A 24811-nucleotide genomic window follows, 5' to 3' on the forward strand; every position below is an offset into this window, starting at 1 on the left:
CTGGAAACAGGAAAACAAGACGATCAAGTCGGTCCTATGTGTTCATGATTCATGACTCAGACACAAATCTGTCACTGGTGTGTAAACATGTAGCAACCAAGTATTCAAGGAAGTTAATAAATCTTATCATAGATTTCTAGCTCTGACTCATATTTGAGTTCAGAATAAACAATACAGCTGACAGCACAGACCCTTGTGGAGAAGCAGTAGAAGTGCACTTTAGGTCAGACAGGGTCCCATTTACCCAGACTCTCTGTGTCCTACTGGTAAGAAGAGGAGAATCCAGCCCACCAGATTTTTACTCAAGGCAAACTGTTCAAAGCGCCTCCTGGTTAACATATGATGCATTCATGCACGGCCTGCTCCGACCTCTACCTCAGCGACAGGAAAGTGTGGACAACAGGAACATGAGGAATACAAAGTAGAAATCCTGCCTCCATATTATCCCATCTCCCCCTATCCCATTTTACTTCTGTAACATCACAATGAGTAAGGTCTCTACCTGCTCCTTTGTAAATTGTCTTGAGATAACATTTGTTATGAATTGGGACAAATAGAGATTGAAGACAAGACTGTCGTCACTGTAGCTACTTGTACAAAGGGCAGGTTTATACGTTCTTCTTCCTCCTGCACCTTTTCTTTGTAAAGGCCAAAGAGAGAAGAAAGTATTCCTCTACATTGCAGCCTACTTCTTAAACAGAAGGAAATAAAAACAAATGAAACAGAAACATATAACACCCAAAGTATTTTCTTTAAAACAAACTGTTTTATTGTAATACAGTTGACAGAGAAACACCTGCTGTTCATCCAGTTATAAACAAAGAAAACAAAACAAACTTAACTTACACAGGCATTCTTTAGAAGGTCAGTGGTTTAGTATGCTGCTGTAGCAAAGGGGGCAGGTTTGGGCTGGAGGGGGGATGGGGGGGAGGTTGGGGTTGGGTTGGGGAGGGTACAACAGTAACTAGTTCTCTAGATTTGGCCCGTTCAAACACGATCATCAACATAAGCATAGAGACCTCACAATGTCGAATGGAGTTCAAATTTCAAATTGACCTTTTTTTCTTTTTCATGTATCGATCATGAACATCTTGAGTGTCGACAACACATAGCATTCTCGTGCTCCACATATATATGCACTGTATTCACATTTTGCAAAGAGAAAAGGAGAAAGATGTGATCCAACATTTTCATGATATACTTAAAAACAGGCCCCGCCTTGGATTCAGAAGAGAAACGAAATAAAGTGAAGCTTGTCTTTGATCTTCTTTAGATTATTTTTTTTCTTTTAAAAACACAATACTGTGGCTCGAGCATGATGCATTCAAGCGCTCACATAATAAATGGAAACATTTTCCATCTACTTTGACATGGGATGTGGCAGGTTAAAAGACGTTTTCATACAAGATTGTTTTTTGTTGCTGTTGTTGTTGGCTTGTTCTGCAGGATGGGGAGGAAACCCGGGGAGGATAAAGTGACACTTAGACGAGTAAAGTTGCACAAAGACAAAGAAATGGCAAGTTAGATGGAGAAATCTGTCATCTGAGCAGTGCCATCTAAGGAGTTTCCATTTTTTTCAATCTTTAATTCAGATACATGTACAGTACTGTACAAGGAATAGAATTTCTATGACAATCCAGTTGAAATATCACTGTGTTATCTGCTCCAGCAAAGAGGCCCTGAACCTAAACAAGACCACGTTGTTCTTCAAACAGCCTGTCCATTCTGTGAAACCCCAAACGTGGTGTGAAATAGGGAACTGTATTAATTACTGTACACAACAAAAGACCCAAGCTGCACATTCTCCTCCCCACAGATGCTGCAACATGAGAGACAGAATCAGAATCAGGTGAGATGGATTTGCTCTCTTTGGTGCGTGTGTAGAATCTGTGTGGGCTTGATTTAAGTCCAGTTTGTAACATGCACGTCGTTTCATTTCCGCACTGGAAGCATTTCCACAACCGGATCACGGGGGGGGGGGGGGGGGGTGGGCTCATGGAGTTGACGCTGATCTGAGAGCAAATGGGAGGAGGGAAGGTGTGTTAGGGCTCTTGGCAGAGGCTTTGGTCGCTGCAGGGTGTGTGGGTGTTGGAGTCGAGGTGGTTTCTGGGGAGTCCGGACAGAGTAGTAGCACTGTTGTTGTTCTTCTTCTTCATCTTGCTGTTCCTGTTGGAGATGGTGGCTCGTTTATGATCGTTTCCTCCTGCCCTCCAGGTTTCTGAAGTTGGATGGCCTGATCTTCATCTCAGCGAACTCGATCGAGTGCTCGTGGCCTTTCCAGTGGAACCAGTTCACACCCTGGAAGAGATAGGGGAGTGATGATGTTCACTTTACAGACAAAGAAACAGGGAAACAAACAAGGCTTGACAGAGCAAAGGAGCTCAGCGTAATCGGTGTGATTGATTTTATCACACAAAAAGAGGTCTAAGCTGCTAATAAACACAACAGTTACAGCTTAAACATCCCTGTCAATGCACATAGCAGCCATATTGGATTTGAACTTGGGCTACTGAAGATTCTCAGAGTTTCCGAGTCGGAATCCGTATCAGTTCCTAATGACGTATCAGACCGGCAACTTGGAACGCAGCAATCGTTCAAGCAGGAAGACTGGTTTTATTCTCTCACACATTCTTTCAATTTGATTCATTCAACAAAGCCACTCCCTCCGTCTCCCTGCTCTGGTGATCAGCTGATTTGGGGCGTTTACTGTTTAAGTAATAATCAATCAGATTCTGCCACAATCTCTCTCAGCCATTCATCTGCTGCTATCACATTTAAAATCTGTGCTCAGGTTTTAAAGGTCTTTCACAGTTCAGTTTCTCATTTCAGTTTGATCACTGCGACCCTCCTCCTCCTCCTCCTCCTCTTCCCAGGTCACCTCCGTTCCAGCTCAGCAGAGTTCAAATACAGCCTCAGAAACCCACTCCTCATCACATCCTGCATTCTTCTATCACCACCACCACCAGGGTGTAGACTCCATAGGGGGGTACCACCACCACCACCAGGGTGGTGACTCCATAGGGGGGCATCATATCCTGCTGTCGGCCTCACTACCCCTCTGAGTGCCTGAAGTCGTCATGACGGTGTCTAATTGACAACATCATTGCACATTTATCTTTTCCTAAACTGTTAAATAAATAGTTGTTCACTCTTTATTAAGTCTCCTGATTGAAATGGAACTAAGGGAATGACCCTTGATGACCCCAACATACAGTAAGCATTTAAGAATCCTTCTTCACTCGAGGACATAACAGTAACTGCACTACGAATGGTGTCACATGTATAAAAAAAAAAACATGTTACCTTGCTGTGACTGTTATCTCCATATCGTCCCATTAGGTTGACACGGTGGCAGTTTTTATACCAGAAAGCTCCCTTATAGGACAGGGCACAGTTGGTGACGGCGATGTCGTTGTCGTGGTCATACGTGGAGAACGGACGGCCGTGATGGTAGGTCATGGAGTCGCCTGCAAAGATACACAGCAGAGAGACGGTTGGTCTTTTACTGTCAGTGAGAATATTTCTATTGAGATTTAAAAATCTACTCCGGGTCCAGTTTACCATGTCATGCTTCGGTCCTGACAAATATGTATAAACCTACATTACACCATGCAGTAATACACTCTGCATCATATTAAACTTATTCCACACACATGCCAAATGTAGGCGTATGTAGTACACAGTTTGCAGGCCTTTTAAAACAGCCCTGACTTTAGATTTAATGTGAATAATGAAATCATTGTTCAATCCTGTGGTTTACCAACTTAAGTTTTTGCACCCCTAAAATAAAGAACAACTGAAAATAGCATACCTGCTGATCCACTGTATCCTCCTACATGGACCTTGTAGCGTGTCCGAGGTTCAGAGATGGAGAACTTGTCATACTGAGCGTAGGCTGTTTCTCCCTTATCTCTCAGGTCGACTCGCAGCTCATACTGACCTCCAGCTGTTATCTTATGCAGGTTGGACAGACCTGAGAGAGGAAAGCAGTTAGAAAAACTGGATGGACACTTCTAATAAAAAAACATAATTATGGCTATATAAGTCTTATTATTATTATATAATTTAAAATGTATAAAAAAAGTTTGTTGGCAGTATTTCAGTCTGTAGGGACTTGGGTTGGGAACCTGAGGGTCGCCAGTTCAAGTCCCGGTGCAGACCAAGTTTGGAAATTGGTCTAATAGATAATAGATAAGCACTGCCGAGGTACCCTTGAGCAAGGCACCAAACCCCCACCAGCTCAGGAGCGCTCGCTGTGGGCAGCCCCCTCACTCTGACATCTCTAGTGTACAATTTAATTTCCTTAAAAAAGTATAAATAAAAATAGGTTGTGTGTCTCCGATTAACTGCACATGACAAGTGGAAGACGATGGGTCTGAAGGCTTTTTCAAGGTGCTTTATATTTGCACTCATTTGAAATACAGCAGTAGTCTGTACCGTCTTCAGAGGTAGTAACGGAGGCGTTACAGAGGGGAGACGGATGCAGAGCTGGATAAACACTGAAGCTTCAGTGTCCACCACATGGCAACCTGTGTGAGCATCGACTCTAGAGAGGAGGGGGCGGGGGGAGACAGCTCTCTAATGTTTTGAACTTGGACTGCAGTACTCATGTTAAACACTAGGTGTCAGAGTTACATATTGCTCCTTTAATGACAGTTGAATTTATTGATATAAATCACCATCACTTAATGTGTGGCCGAACACTGTGTTGTGTGCTCTGATGTTTGCTCATATATTACCCAGCCAGAATTCATCATTCATGTCACCAAAGCCAGCGGTGTAATTCTTCCAGTTGCGGAAAAACTCCAGTCTACCACTCTGGCGTCTGAGGAAAATCTGAAAGTCAGAGACAAAAAGAAAATTATTGTTTTTCCTTTCCTTAATTATGAGACATTCACTCTGCAAATGTGCAATATTTAACTGTAAGCATTTGATTGCTTTTTAAATGTATTTATTTTTAAAGCTAAAGAATATTGGAAACATTCATAGTTTCTCAGGAAAATATTAAAAGTAGTAGAAATTATAAATATGAAATAGTTCTTTATGATATTAAAGCTGCATTTTGCCCATGTAAAATGTGCAAATCACTGTAAATACAACATTAAAGGTATTTTTCAGGCCTCTTTTGCCTTTATTAGATATGAAAGCTGAAGAGAGACAGGAAGCGTTTGGGAGGAGAGAGAGTGGGGGATGACATGCAGCTGAACCCGCAGCCTTGAAATATGAAGCTACGAGCTAACTAAAGTGTGCTAACATTAGCCTGCTAACACAACAATGCAGGCCACAGGCAATTGCAGCTCTAGCAAAGGACAATTATATCCAATGCTTGCGCTTAAGGGTGCTTAATTAAGATGTGTTCTAATTGATAACTTCTTTGTGTGAACTTGAGTGGAGAGGAGTTTGAGGTGTGTCGCTGGAGGAGAGCAGAGGCTTCAGAATGGCGGAGGTGTTTGTTTTGGTTTCATGCTGGTGCTCAAGGGCGACATCTACTGGATCAAAAAGTTGCACATTCTTCCTTCAAAGGAACATATTTGTGTTTACTTCATTAAAGGTGTACTGTGATCATCAGCAAATCACTGATGTTGTTTTTCATTTTGTTGACATGTTGACAGTGTACAGGAGCTTATTTTGCTGCAAAACAGTTGCCTACTTTGAGGTAGGATCTAAAGAAAATATTTAAAAAAACAGAAGAATGAGAGGGAAGGTGCTAAAATGTCCCATGTAGCTGAGGGATCCTACAGAGTGCGGGGATAACGTTCTGTGGGTTTGTAACTTTGATGGACCTCTTTTAAATTGTTACTAGAAACATTGTTATTGTAAAAATCCTGATGAGTGTGCCTGCTGGCTGCTGACTTACGATCCATCCACCTCCATCAGTGGTCATATCGCAGTACACTTGGATTGGCTGGCTCTCATCTCCACCCAGATAGATGGTGTACAAGTCTGATGTGGTGTCGCCGTTCAGCAGGGCCTGGGAGCAGTCCTTAGGGAATCTGTAGAGCACGCCAGCTACTCACACACACACACACACACACACACACACACACACACACACACACACACACCGAGACTTAAACTTACAGTTTGTGAGCAGAGTGCACTCTACACAGGCAGCAGAGGGAGAGGCTATTTACTTTTTTTGTTTATGGTTTAATGTGATGCATTCCTAACATCTATCTTATGTGCTGCTCTGACAAGAAGAACAGCTAATACGTTACCAAACTACCAAAATTCTAATCTTTCCAATTCCAATAAATTCATAGTAGATGTTAAGGTTGACACAAACATGTCCTGCACTGATTGTCACCTATATTTCAGGATATAGCCTGAAACTTTCTTTTAACGAAAGGCATTCTTAATGATATTTCAGGGCTGGTCATTTCCTGATAAGAGATGAAGAAACGTAATTGAATCGTCCTGCGATATTATAATTGATACAGTTTTTCTTTCATAGAAACTCTTTCTTTGATGTCCCTCCCCCATGATGCTGAGGATCTACTTTTGCTGGACTTTTCTCTCATTCAGAACATTCAGAAAGAAAAATGAACATGAAACGTCCCTAGCTAGAATTCTTTCTTTATAGGAAAGGCAGAAATATTCAGTATCAAATAACTCTGTGCTTGCTGTTCATTTGAACATATAAGGTCGCATATTATGCAAAGTACACTTCACCATGTTTCTCAAACACTAATATGTGTCTCTAGTCTGTCTATAAATCCCCCAATGATGAGAAAAGTCCATCTTCTGTCTTTTGCCTGCTCCCCTTCTAGAAAATTTTCACTCAAACAGGTCGTTTGGAGATTTTCCCTTCATGACATCACAAAGGGCAGTAACCCCTCCCCCAGGTGGGTGACACTCCTACAGCTAGGTGTTTGTTCTGCCCTCTGAGTCTGCCTTCTCACTGGCAACAATAGGGCATACAGCGAGAAAGCCTGAGCCACCCGAGCCCTTCCAGAAAGGGGGCGTGGTCAGACACAGCTCATTTACATATTTAAAGGTACAGACACAGAAACAGCCTGTTCTGAACAGGGCTGAAATAGAGGGGTTTATAGACATGATCAAATACAGGATCAGAGTGGATTTAGAACAAGAAACTTCACTGACATGTTTTTGGGAGCTCTGAGACTTATTTAAACTTGATGAAAAAGGAGGAGAATATGTGACCTTTAAGCAAGGTCGCCCAAAAGGGGGAAAAGGGGGAAAGCTTTCTGGGGCCCAGTCCATGGAGGTTAGCAAAAATAAAAACATGGTCCATCTTCATTTATAGAAAAAATGAACAAATTGTTTGTATTGGTGCTTCAGTGAAATGTCAACTGTTTCAAAATGTAAACTCCCTCTTCTTGAAATAATATGAGCCTTTTTATTGCGTTATCAACATACGCGGGTCCAGTGAACTTAACTGTTGTGCCAGTTATCTGGTATAATCAGTAGAGCCATAAAGAAAGAAAAAGAAAAGGAGGGAGCTGGCTTGGAAATTTGACCCCAACAAGAACTTGTTAATAAATGTATTTTAGTCAGCTCCAAAGGCTGATGGGAGCTAATGTTATCCAGGAGACTAGAGTTAACAGTACTGATGTGCATACGTTGATTTAAATCATATCCTGAGAGGGACCATTCACTGAGCCTTTCAGGGGCACAGCCATTTCTGCGAGCGGGCTTCTTTTAAAGCTTTATTCATGGTGTTTTTTTTAAGGTATTTTGCACTAGACACACACCCTACCAGGGTTGGAACATGTGAAGTGTTAGTGTGAATCCACTCACTGGTGGTGAAGACAGTCGTGATGACTCTGCTTCTCTTTGGACCTGCGATGGCCTGCAGCTTGACTGAGTACTCTGTGGATGCGCTGAGCTGCGCCATGTTATAGGAGACAGCATTGGGACTCAGGACCACCTCCTGAAGTAAAAAGATGTGCATTAATTACCAAACACATTTTTATAGATTGTTTAAGGACCAGTTAGACCATCATCTGTGTACTTGTGGACTCACCCGGACCATGCCGTCTGCAGACTCGAAGCTGAGGATGTATCCTGTGATGTCAGCGCGGGGAGGCTTCCAGGTCAGCAAGCCGTTCTCAGTCTGGATGTTACTGGCTGCCAGGTCCTGAGGGGCGTCCACATCTGAAAACACAGCCGCAGTTCAGACACTTTAATATTTCACAAAATATGTTTCTTTATCTTCCTCCGTTATCCCCTTCTTTTTAACGTTATTTATTCTTACTTCACATCACTCAATCTGTCTTTTTGAATAAGAATTATAGGTGCGCATTTCCCCTAACGCTGCTAAGGAATTGGGAAAGTTCATTGGGAATTGAGAATGTACGCCTAGTTGTCTCAGCCTATAGTTTGCACCAAATCTGCTCCTCTTCAGTGGTTTATGTTAATTTCAGGATGATCCTTACTCCCTTAAGCCAAGCAGTGGAAGCTGAGTGTCAATATGCAAATACCAAAGGCCCATTTTTTAGGTAAACTAAATATGCAAGAATAGTCTTACATTTCACTGTTTATTACAGAGGCTGTTTATCCTCTGCTGGACGGCCCACTTAAAGAACTATAATTGGGTGAAAAATTCAGATTATGTCCACAATCACGTGTCCTATTTGAGTGAGTGAATAATGAGGACCTTCTGCTTGTCTCCAGCCTACAGACAGCCATCTTGGACTCATGTTGAATCACTAAAGTACAAAAAGAGTAACAGTAAAACGTTAGGGTGGAAGTCCTCACCAGTGGTAAACACAGTTGTAGTGGCTGCACTCTTGGCCAAGTCCCTCACAGCATAGACCTTAACGGTGTAGAGAGTTGCCGGGGTCAGAGAGCTCATTTCGAACTCCACCACGTTTCCTGAGACACGCTCCATCACTGGAGCCACTGGAACGACATAAACAGGCAGAGCTTAAGTTAACACATCGATGATTAGCAAGCGGGATAAAAAAAAGAGTGATAGGAGAAGAAAATGCAAAGTTATGGATTGATATTTCAGAGGGACATGGCTCTGATTTCAAACTGAATATGTTTCATGTTGTGCAACTAAGTTAGGATCAAGATTTCAGACTTCTTTGGAGAACTTCAAATTAAACATTTTTCAATAGTCAAAGCCAGAATTAAAAATGTTATTATCAACAGAGTTTGTTAGCTTCTGAATCCTGATTCAAACTTTAACCAGGAAAAAAAATGTTTTTTAATAAAATGTTTTTTTTTCTATGTACATCATGCATTTATGAATGTATCTATGTGGTACGTTTGTGTTAGACACTATGTTGTGCACATGCACGAGTATGCATCAGATACCTGAGTCTGCACTGTACGTGATGACGTATCCGTCCACAGTGGCGATGGCAGGCTGCCAGAGCAGCAGAGCTACTGTGTCTGTGATGTTGACTGCAGTCAGACCACGGGGCTTATCAAGAGCTGTAACACACACACACACACACACACACACACACACACACAGACACACACACACACACACACACACACACACACACACACACACACACACACAGAATTAATGGAAAATTGAAAAATCTGTTGTCTGGAGGAAGTACATAAATTCTCTGAATATCTTTGTGATTTCTGAATATTTCACACTAAACTGCCTTTTCATGTAGGGCAGCTGATATCACATCCCTGGTGATGCTTTAGTCTCAGTTTGAAAACTCCTCTGACTTTCCCATTATTGCGGGCTCCTCTGCATGATCACGAGGTGCTGCTGTTGGCAAAGGTTGTGAGTTTAAGAACCAGCGAATGCAATAAGATCCTCTCTGTGCTGCATGAATTAGAGATTAGAGACCATCGACTATGTATAAAACATGGATGAAGTCTCATTGACGTTACCCTTTTGCTTCTGAAGAGGCGTTATGAAGCCAGATGATGTCAGTCACCATACTGGAAATGCTATCTCAACCTAACATTTGAACAGTCTTCAAAACCGATGTAATATTACAAAAAAAATAATTAACACCATTTTTCTTTAACCAGCCACATGTTTACGTCTGTTGTAAAAAAAAATATTTTAAAGGAAGAATGTGCAACACTTGACACATGAATACAGCAGAAATCAAGTATATCCTCTGTAAATGTCTCTGAGTCATGACTGTCTACAATGAGTCTCGCCAGCTGTACTGTTGTTGGAGATGTGTTTACATCATGTTTACATGGACGGGACGACCTAGCGTATAAAAGCTGTTTTAGTCAAGAACTAGAGAAAAGAAGAAGAACATTGCTTATTTGGATGTCACGTAAGTGTCTTTAGATCTTGGTCATTCTACGAGCTAACCAAAGTGTGTTAGCATTAACCTGCTAACACAACAATGCAGACCACAGACATCTGAAACTCGAACAAAGGACAACTTTGTGCTAATCATGGTGCGTTCTAATTCATAACTCCTTTGTGTGAATGCGAGTAGCGAGGGGTTGGAGTTGTGTCTCTGGAGGAGAGCGGAGGCTTCAGAATAGTGGAGGTGTCTCCATACAGCAGTTTGTTTTGGTTTCATGCTGGTTTTCAAGGGGCGACATCTACTGGATCAAAAAGTCCCACATTCCTCCTTTAACATGGGTGTGTATGTGACTTTCAGAGCTTTTGGAGCTCATGTGGACACTCGAGGAACTGTACTTTCTTTCTAGCACTTTACTGTGTTGACGTCATTTTTTTCAATAGCATAGTTTTCCACGTGTCTCAAAAGGTTTTTTGTGATCTGGACTGTTTTGCTTACACTGACCGGCCTGATCTAATGTTACCCTTGAGTTATAATTTCCATTAATTTTTTCTACCCGTCAGTGCTGAAGTTATTACAATGATAGTTGTGATGGTACATTTTAATACTGGCCAACAAGCAAACTATCAACAATCTGTTAATTCTAGGTAGAATAGTTTTATTTAAATGTAGCTTAATCATGATTACAAACACACAAAGAGACATTCAGTAACGGTTGTGTTGGTGTCACATACCTGTGGTGACGCTGTCTGATCCAGGCTCACTCTCCCTCTGACCCTTGAGAGCAACCACGGTGACCTCATAGGTGACCCCGGGGGTCAGGTTGGGCAGCACAGTGTGAGACTCAGACCCATCCACTGTCAGGGTCTTTGCAGTACCTGAAAGTAAAAAACAAAGCTTTAATTTAGGTGAATAAAGTTAGACTGCAGCACTTGTTACGCTAAATTGTATTCTGGACCTGACTTTTTTATTTAACTCACAGAGGGCCATTTGCTCATGAAGAGTTGAGGCACAACTGAAGCTGCTTTAAGGGGTTTTGTGTGTGTTTCCTTAACATGTTAAAAAAATTTGACTAATGTAATTATAAGCTGCATACACACGTCACTTACAAAATGTCTATTGTGCTGACAGGGAAGCATAATTCATTGCTCCATTGTACACCGTTCCTAAGAGGGCAGGCTTGGTTTGGGGATCTCCTAAATGTATGAAACATAATTCAGAAACTGGTACTCATACACGTGTGCTTTGGAAATGTGTAAAAATACAAGATGAGATGGTCACCTTGGTTGGATATGGCTTCAAGCTAACACCTCTTCAATGTATGCTAGCAGCAAAAGTGGACAGTGTAAGGACAACCATAATGGCAAAGTGATGGGAATATTCCTGGATTTCTAAGGACGTCCCAACATTGGTCGATTGGTACAAGGAGCTTCTGAGAACACTCCCTCTGGAAAAGCTAACACACTGTATACCCGTCAGGACAACTACAATGGACTTGTTAAAATATGGCAACCAGTTTTGGAAATGTTTGATCCCTCTGGACTGAACTTTGCTCTGCCTGGTTAAAAACACTGGAACTGACTATGATTGTATTGTTAAGATAAGTTGTATGTCAAGTGTGTTTTGTCACTTGCTGATGTGGGTGTGTCTTGTGGTGTTTTCTTGTTGTATTTAGTGTCTCTGTACTCTGTTCTCTTGGTTGTGGTTGTTCTTTTACACACATATAAGCTTTGTATTATAAATGTTTAGATACTTTTTGAAACAATAAAGAGTTCAGAAAAGTGAAGTCTAAAGAGTGTGTTAATGCTGAAAACTATTTCAAGCCCCTGTTTATCTGTTTTGTCACACATGTTTCTGTCGTGCCTTAATCTGTTGCCAAGCAACTTATCTAAAAGTTAATCACTTATTGGTGAGGTAGAGTTGACTTAAAACTGTGAAATTATAAAACTGTTAAAACTTTGTTTCATTTCAAAGAGAAAGATGGCTCGCTCCCTGCAGGGCTCCAATATTTCGAAAATGTATTTTATCAGGGGGTCTGACTTCATCAGACGAGGGTCACATTGTACAGCGCCTTCTTAAATGCACTTAGACAAAGTCACATGACCAACCACAGATAAATCACAGAAGTCACAGAAAAACGTGTACCTACAAATGATTTTGATTGTGCATTTTTGTGGGTTTGAAATGTTTCCACGGTGCAATATTTTTCACCTGAATGATATCCTGTCTGGATTTGAAGGTTCACATTTTTCAGTGACTTCTGTGAATTATGACCGTGACATTGACATTTCTTGGTGAGGACGACCGTATTATTTCATTGTAGTATAACCTTTATTTTCATTAAACCAGAATCAAAAGAATTATTATATCACACTTGTTTTGTGTCTACTGACTTTCTGATTATTTTGTATTTGTCCTGATCTTTCAGTCCCTCAAAAGGTAGTAGTACCCATAACGTGCCACTAGGGGGCAGTATCACTCAACCCTGCAAAAGAATGAGCATTAGAGTAAGGGGTATGTAAGAGTTGATCAAGCAGCTGGAGTGTCTATTCTGTCATGACTTCATTATTAACATGGAATAAGTTTATGTTCAATATCTCATCAGCTTATTGGTAGAAATGTAATCATAAATTAGTAGAGTCCCTCTTTTCTTTTTGAAGAATATAATCGATGATAAAAAAGCTCAGAAGCTTTTTCTGTCTTAATAATTCTGTCTCCAGTTATGTTGTAGTACTCGAAATCGGTCTTGGTCTCGAGTCCACTTTTTGAAGGTCTCGTCTCGGACTCGAAAGCATTTTTACTCAGTCTTGTCTCAGACTGGGGGGAATTCAAATTTTAAATCAAGACCGGTCAAGACCACCACTGAAAGTCTATTCTTCTCATCATTACTGTGATTAGAAGGAAAACGCCCCTTTTTAAAAGAACAAATAACTTCAATTCATTTCTAGTTTGATTTTTATCCCCCGGTTACGGCTGCAACCTTCCCAGTGTTACGGTCTAAGCGAGTGACACGCCCCCTGAACACAAGATGATTTTTCAGTGGTCTTTGTGAGTGTGGTCTTGGCCATAACACTAGTCTTTAGTGTTTCTCTAGTTCAGTTCCACTTTAGGATAACTTTATAGTGTTATGTGACTGTGGAACAAGAAGTGGCTGCAGAGCTGTTTCCACTTGAGGACACTGACCTCCATGAGCGGGCACAAACGTGACCCTGTAGCTGTCCACCCGAGCTCTTGGCACCACCCAGTGCACGGTGGCAGATGTGTCGGTGACATCAGAGAAGCGGATGGCTTTGGGTGGACCCAGGTCTGGCACAAACAAGAGGGAGACAGCAAACATGGACAAAGACACACAGAGACGTTTTAGTTGACATGTCTAATCATCCTAGACTGGTGAGGACTATAGTAGTGATCTTTTTCCACTTTAGACAGAAGCAGCAGACAACAAAAGACACACATATTCTGTTATTACAAACAGGAGAGCTCCACCACTGAAAGGCACTGGTTTTAGGACAGAGCAGAAGAGAGAGAGAGTAAAAGAGAGAGGTAGACAGACAAAGGGGGCCAGGGGTGGCCCGGGCTCACAGAGAGAGAGAGACCCTTCCCTGGCTAACAGCGAGCCACAGTATCTTGCGTGACAGACCTGAGGAGATTAACTTGCCCCCATTTCATGGCAACACAAAAGTGAAACATGCGCCACGCAACCCAAGAGTAAAGCCTTTGCCCCCAGGGAGGACAGGGGGCACAGCCATAGACACCCGTTCTATGTCACACAGACAACCACCCCCCCCCCAACCCACACACACACACACACACACACACACACAATCTACAAAGAGCGACTCTGACACATGGGGCCAGGCAGTCAAAAAGGACAACATTTGGGAGGACGACCGGAAGGAGACCACACAAAGAAAGGAGCAGAGTAACCGTCCTGAGTGGGGGGTTGACTGATATGAGTTTTCAAAGCTCTTCTGATTGTTTGGTCTCAGGCCAATTTAGTGAAGATGTTAAAACCCTGAAATGATTCTCAAAACTAAAAAAAGGGTAACACTTTAAATTAAGGTCACATGCATGCTAAATAGTAGAATACTGGCTGCTTATTAGTCATTTTTAAGCGCTCATTAGCACTTTCTACATGACCATTGTCTATAGCTGATCGGACAAGAGTTTGCCCTCTTGATTGATAGTAAGTAAGGAAGTTGTTGAACATGAATAATGATCTTAAAAAACAATACCTACATATGGAGAATTACTACATTGTTGTCTGAAATGTGCGAGATGTCACAGCTCAATTCTGCCACAGCTAAATACTGTGAACATTAATATCAGGATTGAAGCAAAAAAAGTAACACTCAAGTTACTTTCTCAAGTAACTAGTTACTTTTATAAAGCAGTAACTCCATTAGTAACTCAATTCCTTTTTGATAGTAACTGTAACTAGTTACTACTTTTAAGTAATTTGCACAACACGGCAAGAAAGCCAGTATGCTACTAATTAGCATGCTAATAAGCAACTAGTTTATGTTAAATATTGTGACCTTAATTTATAGTGTTACCAAAAAATTATAACAAAGTTAGGAGTCTCATTAAACACCTGCAATCTGTAGATCAGACTAAAATGTTTCCGTTTGCTGCTTAGACCTTTTCTCAACAAATGTTCTGCATACAGCAATGGTACATGCCAATTAGCCTAACGTGGCTCTCTTACTCAAGTATGAATTATAGGTGCAAGCAGAAACCCTGACATCTGAAGTTATCATTTTCACTCACTAATCACTGAATGGTTGCAAAAGTTATGAAATGCTTTGCCATCTATATCATAGATAAAAGCTACGATGCCCCTATTTTCCCTTAATGATGTAAGCAATAGGGCTAAATTATGGCCTACCAGAGCTTAAATCCCCCTGATGCCAAAAAATAGATGACCACAATTAAAAGCCAACACCAGGGACTGTTAACGCTTGGCCTGCAGACGACTGTAATGCTTGTGTAAACACCACAATAGCTCCCGAGTGACTTTTCCCACTTTGTTGAACTCTAATTGTGTTATTTCTGTGATATAAATCAAAGCTCTACCGGACCCAAGTCAGAAACTTGAAAACAGTTTTTCAGTTTTAAATTTGAATCCTTTGGGGTTTAGTCTAAAGTACATACTGTCAGACCTACATAACAGGGGCTTTAACATCTATTTTGGACCTTTTTCAAACCCAGGATTCATCCAAAAAGACATTTAGACCATCATGGGAGGAAAAATAATGGCTTCGACAAATTTTTCCAAAGAAGTTTGATATCAGTGAAACCATATATCAGCCAAATTCTGATCGAGCAGCAGTCTGGTGCCCCGAGATCAGCAGAGCGTGGTCTGTCTGAACCCAGAGTGGTCCATGTTAGTGTTGGAACCCTGGTCTCTGAAAAACCTTCTGCTGCTTTCTGCTGGAACCACTCAGGAGCCCGACACACAGGTTTTAAACACTGAACACCCAACACATGACAAAGGCAAACAATGACACCAGAGTTGGACATCACTGACAAATACTCAACATTAATACAGATGTACTTTTTGGCAATTTGCAGCATTCGGCGGCTTGGACGAATACCACCACGCTTTTGTTACCAGGTTAGTGAACAAAACATCTGTGATACAAAGGACAAATGTTAGATCACAGGTATTAATCACCTTGTCCCATGCTGTTACCATAAAAGACATCCACATTCCACATTGACCATGTAGATAAGACCAGAGCAGCTCAGATTTCAGCTCATATTTCTTGTTTCCATACGCTCTGCGTGTACCTGTTCTGACCTGCTCCCTTACAGACATGGAGCGTCTCCCCACAATGAGCCCAAAGACTTCCACTTTGTACTCTGTGTCCTCGGTGAGTTCTAGGACGGCCGTGCTTCGCTCATCCCCACTCAGCACCAGCTCTCTTGGTTGGCCAGGGTCCTCAGCCTCGCTGACCATTACGACAAAAGTGTCAAAGGAGTCCTCTTCAGCCGTCCAGGACAGCCTAAAGCTCTCTGGGGTGATGTCGGAGACTAGGAGAGCCTGCACCACTGGTTCAGCCTCTGAGCAACAGGAAAAAGTCAGTTGTTCCTCTCTGAGTCAAAGTGCTTTGACATCTGAGGACCACTAAATCTGAAGAGAGTGCATCAGTCAATGTGCAAATGCAAGCATTCTTTTTTCTTTTTTTTAATACAAGCAACAGTCAACAGTTAAATAATTTGCAGGACAGAAAGAGAAAACTTTAAATGCATTCTGATAAAAATCACAAAAGGAAGAACTGAACAGCAGGCAACAAGGAGAAGGTTGCTAAGCGAAAGAAATATATGCTTATTAATAATAAAAAATCAGCAACTGTTGTAATGGGGGAAAGGATAAAATATAAAATCTATATTATCTGTTTAAATCACAGTGTTTAAGAGCAACTGGATGTCTTCAGCTCCAGGTGGGGTACTTCTTCCTAGCTTACGACACAGGGGTGTGTCCAGTGGGGTATCCAGAGGTGGCAAGGGCCCCAATCTTATTGGCCACCCCAAAAATCCTAAACTGTGATTGGCTTTGTTACCCTGTCAAATGACTGGACTTGTGTTAAAACTGACTAATCTGGCTTGTTTTGCAACAGGTTTTAGTTTGTAGTTTTCTTTACATATCAATGTGGCATATTTCCTTTTATTAGTACTTTAAATTGTAAACAAGGACTTCACATTTATTTCTTAAGACAGGTACGTAGAAAAGTAATGCACACCTTCCTACCTGCAAAGAACTAACTGCCAATGTTTCACCACCAAAACATTGCCAATAAATGTATTTTTGCAATTTAGACAGTGACCAAAAGTTTGTATGAAAGTACTTTACATTCCGACTTTTAACATGCATCTTGTTTTTGAGTCTTGAAGAATTGAGCTAAGAACATATACATACAGTACATATTTTCCCATTTTCTTCTGTTACAGGATGGATATGATTGGTAGAGTTAGAAAGGGTAAATAATTGATCAGGCCACCCCTGCATAAGTCAGAGGGCCACCCCATTCAAAAAAGTCTGGACACGCCCCTGTTACTACATAACCAGAAATCAGGTTTATAGAGGTCTGCTTAGTCATGCTAGGAAGCTTTTTCTGCTTGTAAAGCACCAATTTTCATGCCAATAAAGTTTGGAGATTGCAGTTAGGATATTTTAATTTAAAAAACAACATCACATTCATTCAAATTAATTGAATTACTCTACACAGTTGGGTAATTCATGGATTTCAAAGTAAAGGGTTTGTGTCAAACAACAGCTGCTTGTCGGAATAGTTTCTCAAAGTAAGCGCAGTCACATAACTAGTTGCATACAGATGAGAATGTGTGCATGTGGTGCTGGAGAAGCTGGTAGTTAAGCAGTCATTAGCAGCGGCAAATAATGGCGGTGATAGGAAGAGAGGCTGAGAGACAGCATGAGACTACAGCTGCTGGAGAAAAAAAAGCTCTGTTTCTCCAGAGGATGAGTCTGCTGAAGCTAATTAGCTGGTGAAGCTTCCGGTAACACAGATGGATGCATGGACCGGACAGACCTTTAAAGCAGCCTTGGATAGAAGCAGATATAAGTGGGCTCAGGAAAGCCTCAATAAAGCCCAGCGCCACTGCTCATTAAAACACTACACCAAATGTGAGGGTCTCAGGGGTCCTTGAACTAGCCTGAAACCCCCTTTTATATTGTGAGGAAAAAAAAACGCATGAGGCATTTGTTTTGAGAAGAAGCGGTGGAAACGAGAAAGCAAAGCAGACAAATCCGAGGGAGCTGTCACTCTTCATTAGCCGCCGGGCAGCTTTAGCTGGTCAGTGGAAGAGAGGGAGGGCCACATCCATCAGCTAACATGTGCTAGCTTGCTACTGATTTCACCCCCCCTCCACCGCCACCACCACGTCTACCCCTCTATCCCATGTCCCTCCACACCCCCCAGGGCCTGAGGGAACACAATCCCCACTCACAAAAGCAAGCCTGTTACTGGAGGAGGTAAGCGACGGCGCCAGCTAACCTGCTGAAAACGGGGTCTGCAAGCAGAGCTGGTTCCAGTCTTGCCTGATAACTTTACGAGAGCAGCTTGTGGTCACATGAATCACAGCTGAGTTGAGCTTGTTCCATGCGCTGTCTCCATTTCTTTGTGATTCCATCAGTCAGTCGATGTATTTAACTCACTCTCTGTTCATCAAAGTTTCCTTGCTCCCCTTTGAGTGGAGGACTTTATCTTTCCTACCTCTCCCCGGCAGAGGGACGACGACGACCACCGTGCATAACATAATGAAATGAGTCAGTGCTTGTATTCACAAGTTGGAATGTTTTATTTATTAACTGATGCTAATGAAATATGTTAAGACGGTTTCTCCAGTCATTAGCATGCAGACAATGGGCCGTGTTGAGCTCATGCCATTTTCTGCGTGGCCCCAGAAGCCCCTGGCACCCTAGCACCAGAGCCCAGGGGCAATGGCAGCATGAGAATGAAGAGCGGTCCAGGCTCGGGGGAAGTGGGGATGCATACAGAAGAGAGGCCTCACACAAAGTGACAAAAGCGCCTCAGGGATTTTTTTTGTCCTCTGTCAGTCCTCCCATCTTTCTTCCACTTGACTGATCCTCGTCAGTGAAATGCTGAATGATAATTCTGGAAAAGTTGCTCACATAAAAGAATTTGTCAGCTCACCAGAAACTGTTTATTTTTGACCTTCTGCTCTAGTCAAAACAGTTTCATGAGGTCACAGTGAGGATATCAGTCCCTTAAAAGGTAAATAGTTTTGCTAATACTAAGGGTGCTCAGAGGCATCATTAGAAGATAGTAGTTTCCCTGTTTACAGCCTCTTATTAGGCACGTACTATAATTGACAGTATGCTAATCACTGATAATGACTAGCGTAGGTGGAGAGGGTGGGAAACCCTCACACCTGTTGTGCCGCAGTTAAAGAGTACACTGACTTGTTTTATGTGTTTCTGCTTGTTCACACAATAAACCAGGTGTTCCTTCAGGCTGGACTCGTACCAACAGAAGGACTAACAGCTTAAAGCCGGATCTAATGCGGATCCGCAAAAGGACTATAATAAATAAAATGGGTTTGTGTATCAGCTGTGATGAGTGTTGGTCCATTTCACTATCTCCAGCAGGGGGCTGTCATTGGAGGATTAAGATTGTATGTAACTGTCTAAATGATTGAACCTTTAAAAAATAACTCTTGAATCATAAGGGCTGAAAAGTAGGTATCCTTATCAAGTGGCGACGTCAGGGGTTGAAAAATGAAACCAATGGTGAAGTGCAGAAAACTGCAGTTCCTCAAGTGGCCATGAGGCTGCTACAGAAGACCCCGGAGTTACGGGGGGGACCATTTGTTTTGATTTTATGAAGGAGACAAGTTTTTCATAATTGGGGGCGTGGCTTAACTGATTGATGGGCGCACTGTAACTGTTTAAGGTCCTCCTCAACTCCCACTATTTGTCTGTCACAAGGTTGATCGGAAGTTAGTTAGAGACAACATTTCCAATATGGCGACCGCAATCAGTTAACATCAACAGTCCAATTTAGAAACCAATCGATGATGTAATGAAAACTTCATCCATGTATAATCAGTCTATGGTCCTTATACTATATACTTTTACTAATGTTTTTCCAACCTTGCTGCAAGTAGTTTATACCCAGAAAATCTGAGCTGAGATTTTCCTTGTCAATCGAGATGAGCAGAGCAAGACAAGCAAATATCTCTAAGCATTAAGAATGCAAGACTACAGTCCAAATGTCATTTCCCCCCCATCCCCTCATCATTATTCTTGTAAGTAATTGAACTTCAGTTGAAGTCAATGGAACCGGCAGAACAACTTACTAAAACAGACAAGTGCAACTTTGCAGAAGAACAAGTGTTTTTACAACACCTATCAGAGGCAATGTTACTGTAACAACCCCGTCTCATGGCAGTCTTTGAAATGGTTAAAATGTGATTCAGGTTTAAAATGGAGAATCTTGAACATGGGCATATTTGTGCGTCTTTGACGTGGGCATGAATTTAAATCAAACGCAAATCAACTTTTACCATTATCTGCCTGCAAATTGATTTTCCTTTCATTGATCACAGTTTTTGGGGGTGATGGCATAGATTACCAGGTCAGCAGCCCCGAAGATATTCTGTTGGTTGTTTTCTTTTAATTTTATTCTTTTAAATCAGTACAATGTAGAGGCATCCTTCCTTATTCCTTCATGTTCACCTACGATACCACTGCTCATGCATGAAATGATCCAAAAGCTGCTGTCATGGTAACTTAGCCCAAACAAAATACTTTGTCTGGTTTGTGTTTGTTAAGATTAGGTTTGTCACGATCAAATGGGAAATATTCTGAATACCATTGGAAGTATTTGTACAAACTGCCATGTGACAGAGTTGCACCTGGACAGTGCTCAAGAAAAAGAGACTAACACCATTTGGAAAGGTGGAAAATGGAAAACATTGGTTATCTCACTTTGTTCAGCAGAAGAAGAAGGAACAAAGGAAAGAGTGAGGCTCAAGCGTTGACGGCGTGGATACCTGTGATGGTGTCTGCGAACACAGGGTCTAAGAGGGCCCCCCTGAACTGCCCGTACAGATTGGCCCTGTACCAGGTGGTGGGGGTGAGGCCAGAGACGGCGAGGCTGCGAGCATCGGCGGGCACCGTGTGGTTTTGCCACTCGGCGCCCGTCTCTGCGTCGGTAACCTCGATCATAAAGGCTTGGAAAGCCCCATCCTCTGCAGACCAGGACAGGAGGAAGCTGTCCCACGACACATCGCTGACGGTGACATTGGTCACCACAGGCTTCTCCTCCTCTGGGTGACGACAAACACATCAACATGGAGTTACAGGACTGGAACGACATACAGAATGAGGACTAAAGGTTGGACTGATAACGTTTCTCGAACCGATCCTGGAATACTTTTCTGAACTGAAACTCAGCTGTGAGTTGACGGCAGAGAGAATAGACGACAACCAGCATCAGGTATCAGTCCAACCTTGACAAACAAACATTCACAGATGAAATCAATTTTGTTGGGTTGTTTTAAACCATACTTGCGACAGAATGTGAAACATATAGGATACACAAGATGGAGCGTCTGTTCAACAGGATAAGTCCTCGGTGACATTGATGATCTCTCATTTGTATTTCAAACATTTAATTTTGCTGTCATGAGGGGGAAAAGAAGAAAGGCCTCCACTTTGTCTGGAGTGGAAATATTCCCTTATTTCCACTACAAAAGGCCAGAGGGAGAAAACAGCCTCATTATTAACGGCTGCCTATAGCCATCTCCTCTGTATTTCCATATAAGTGGGAAGACTTAAAGGTAGAAGCAGCAGGCAGACATGCTGATGCAGCTCGTGCACATTAATGGCTGTGAATGAGCCATTAACATTTGAAGGCACAGCGTAGCCCTGCCAGAATGCAGAAGTACGCCGTCCACTTCAAACCTATATGGAGAGCCACGTGCAGCAGCCTGTAATTGGAATCCATTGAGTGTGCAAGCATTCAGAGTGCAGATTAGAAAGAGACGGAGATAGACGGCGCAGGTAAACATCAAGGCTTCCATTATCCTCTTTTCACTGTGTGGCAGAGAGGAGCACAAATGGGATGGTAGACAATGGGAATGTAATGCAGTGGGGAGGGGGCTTTGCTGGAATCGGCTGATCATCACTTGTGAAGCGAGTGAAAGGCATTTGCTGTGTGGGGTGTGTGAAGAGTTTCTGGTCCTGTATGGTGAGGATTTGAGTCAGCATTGTATGTAAAATGTTGTCTCCTGAAATCAAAAGTTCTTGCAACACTTGACTCCAAGCCCAGCTGTTGAAAAACTTGTTAAATGGTTGATAAATTGTAAATGGTATATGCATACCGTATTCTTCAGCGATTTAAACTATAAGCGGGCGGATAAAAGACACTGTGGTGTTAAAACTAAAGAAACTAATGTGTGTATTTCACACGGCATTATCTGATATGTGTGTGTCTCTAGTTACCTCAGCTGTCTGGTGACTGTTGTTGTTGATAAGATAGAAGGTGGTTCGCTTTAGAAAGGACAAATATGGGGCGCTGGTGGTCTAGTGGTTAGTTTATGCACCCCATGGACAGAGGTGGTCGAATTGGACAGCCATGAGTGGAATCCGATCTCTGGATTCTTTCCTGCATTCCCCGCTAACTCTCTCGCCCTGATTTCTGACTCTATCCACTGTCCTGTCTCTTTAATAAAGGCATAAAAATCCCCAAAAATGACATCTCAAACAAAATAAAAGAAAGAAAGGACATGCATTCCTTCAGAGGGTTATTTCCCTTCAGACTTAAAAAATACCTTGGCGTCTCCTCTTACTTGTTTGGGGGGTATTCTAAGATACTATTTGGGTGAAAATTTCAAATTTGAAATGATTATTCATTAAAAACATTTTTGCTTACAGCTATAACAACCTATTTTCAGCTAGTCAAAAGTGAGGTCATACTTTCCTTACTAATATAAAGTACAGTCACTTTAATATTTGATTTAAACATATTTTCATTCTAGTTTAGCCGTCACCAACTCTAAAGACCATTGCACACCGAGTCTGGTTTTTAATGTGCAAAATTGACACATGTGAAATGTTTGCATACTGACTCTTTAGTCCGTCATTATATATTTTTCGATTTTCTGCCTTTTTTCCATTCCTGTGTGTGTGTGTGTGTGTGTGTGTGTGTGTGTGTGTGTGTGTGTGTGTGTGTGTGTGTGTGTGACTGTACAGTCCATACTGTCAGCTGCTGTTCAGGATCAATTACTTCACGGAAATAGGTGTTCTTCATTTTATTGTGTGGAACTAATATAGAGAGCAGCGTATGAAACTGGACCACTAACATCCTGAAATACACCTGGAAGTGATCTTCTTATCAACAGGAAAAACATGTGGACTGACGCTGTTGATTTTTTCTTTTTTTCACTGAGTCAGTGTGCAAAGGCCTTAATGGTCAGTGTGAGCAAATTACACAAGATAACGTTTATTTTCAGAGGCATGTAATGGTGCTGACTTTTCGTTGTTTTTGCAGAGGTTCAGCAAACTTGAGAGTCAGTACAAAGGAACTGAATACTATATGCCATATATACCTCTGAAATTAACATCTGAAATTTGAACTGCAGTCTGTCTTACCAGAAAAATGCCTCAGTAATCATTTTACGGGGACTTTAAAGTACCATTTCTGACAGCAGCTAGTTTTATGGGAAACACAGAGTTAACGGGAAAGTTAAGTCGGCAGCTATGGCTGGATACCAACAGGTGTAGACAGTCAACCAATCCTTTCAGGAAGTCTTCAGTTCTGGTGTCACATGCAGGGGAAGATGTGTGTTGGGACTAATCAAATGGTCTCCTGAGATATCAGTGTCTCATTCTGATATCTGCCATTTGATACACACTCCTTCATATCAAACTACAGCGGGGCATTCATCAGGATGAGAATCAAGCCTCTCACCCAGGCAACATCTGTGCTTTTGTCTAATGCTGCCCGGATCATGTCAGCGCATGCAGGACAAATATCAGGCTTCCAACATGCTTTTGGTTTTCGCTCCAGAAAAGTCGGCTGCTCATGCAAGATCAGCGTATAAAGTAAGACGTTCAAAAACTTGTTGTGTTGTCAGAGGCTGGTGATGAAACACAACATGTACATGTAAGTGTCATTGAAAATGTAAACTTTATAGCTTGCACTCAAATGGGCACTGAATGTCGAGATAACGACTGATGGTATCAAATCCAAATTACTGTTGTTCCTTGAATCTTAAAACGGATTTATACTTCTGAGTTGAATCATTCGTGTAGCCCTGTAGCAGAAGCCTACATACATAGCCTGAAGTACACCAATGGCGCAGACCGAAAGCATTTATGATTTGTCAGCTGGGTAGTCGTGGTGGCTGTGGCTCAATTGGTAGAGTTGGTCATCTCTCAATCTGAAGGTCGGGGTCTCAAACCCCAGCTCCTGCAGCCACATGTCCAATGTGTCCTTGAGAGAGACACTGAACCCCAAGTTGCTCCTGCTGCTTCGGTGGCAGCGTATGAATGTGTACCAATGGGATTAGTTAGCAACCTCCATTGTGAATGTGTAGGTGTGACCTCCGGTGTAAAAAGCGCTCAGAGTAGTCAGAAGACTAGAAAAGCTCTATACAAGCTCAAGTCCATTTACCATTTAGTATTTTCTGCATTTACAACATTTCTAACATTCTCAAAATTCTGCAACAGGAGAAATGTTAAAATACTACCTATCATCTCCAACTCCATCTGTATATGCTCAGTTTCAGTTACCATGGTTGCATGTACATAATCAAGCAGAGAATGTGGCAAAACCAGGAACTGGCGATATAACTAGCATAGAAATCGCACTGCCAACTAGCGTTTTCAGGCGAAGTATTGCCCTATAGCGTAGATTCAAGGCAGAAGTATAAATCAGGCTTCACAGTCCGTAACTGTAATCCAGACAATTTATTGATAATCAGTTAAAGTTTGTTAATCTGTGCTGTCCTTCCATGTTTTTCTCAAACGTCATATTTGTTAGTTTTTTTGTTCTTTATATTTATCGTCATTTAGACTTTGTACTAAATTCTTACAAACAAAATGAAAA

General features: G+C 41.9%; 1 protein-coding gene and 1 long non-coding RNA gene across 5 annotated transcripts in view; both read right to left on the reverse strand.

Moving 5' to 3' along the window:
* LOC132973773 (uncharacterized) overlaps nt 1–24811 on the reverse strand; it is a 390261-nt gene that overhangs the window by 334583 nt on the left and 30867 nt on the right. The gene's annotated exons all lie outside the window — the stretch shown is intronic.
* The window catches only part of tncb (tenascin Cb), a 98871-nt gene continuing 74806 nt past the window's right edge, over nt 747–24811 (reverse strand). For 2 of the 4 annotated variants that reach the window (XM_061037355.1, XM_061037354.1), the window contains exons 11-23: nt 20751–21026; nt 16005–16277; nt 13395–13517; nt 10946–11089; nt 9286–9405; nt 8722–8865; nt 7988–8118; nt 7762–7894; nt 5858–6009; nt 4740–4836; nt 3812–3973; nt 3304–3467; nt 747–2298 (exon numbers count right to left, since the gene is read on the reverse strand). In XM_061037355.1, coding sequence (XP_060893338.1) covers nt 2188–2298; nt 3304–3467; nt 3812–3973; nt 4740–4836; nt 5858–6009; nt 7762–7894; nt 7988–8118; nt 8722–8865; nt 9286–9405; nt 10946–11089; nt 13395–13517; nt 16005–16277; nt 20751–21026 — 2030 coding nt within the window. In that variant the 3' untranslated portion in view covers nt 747–2187. The remainder of the gene's footprint in view (nt 2299–3303; nt 3468–3811; nt 3974–4739; nt 4837–5857; nt 6010–7761; nt 7895–7987; nt 8119–8721; nt 8866–9285; nt 9406–10945; nt 11090–13394; nt 13518–16004; nt 16278–20750; nt 21027–24811) is intronic. The other 2 variants (XM_061037356.1, XM_061037357.1) reach the window with 2 other exon arrangements.

This window comes from Labrus mixtus, chromosome 5 (genome assembly GCF_963584025.1).
Source record: "Labrus mixtus chromosome 5, fLabMix1.1, whole genome shotgun sequence".
In the NCBI taxonomy this organism is placed as follows: Eukaryota; Metazoa; Chordata; class Actinopteri; order Labriformes; family Labridae; genus Labrus; species Labrus mixtus.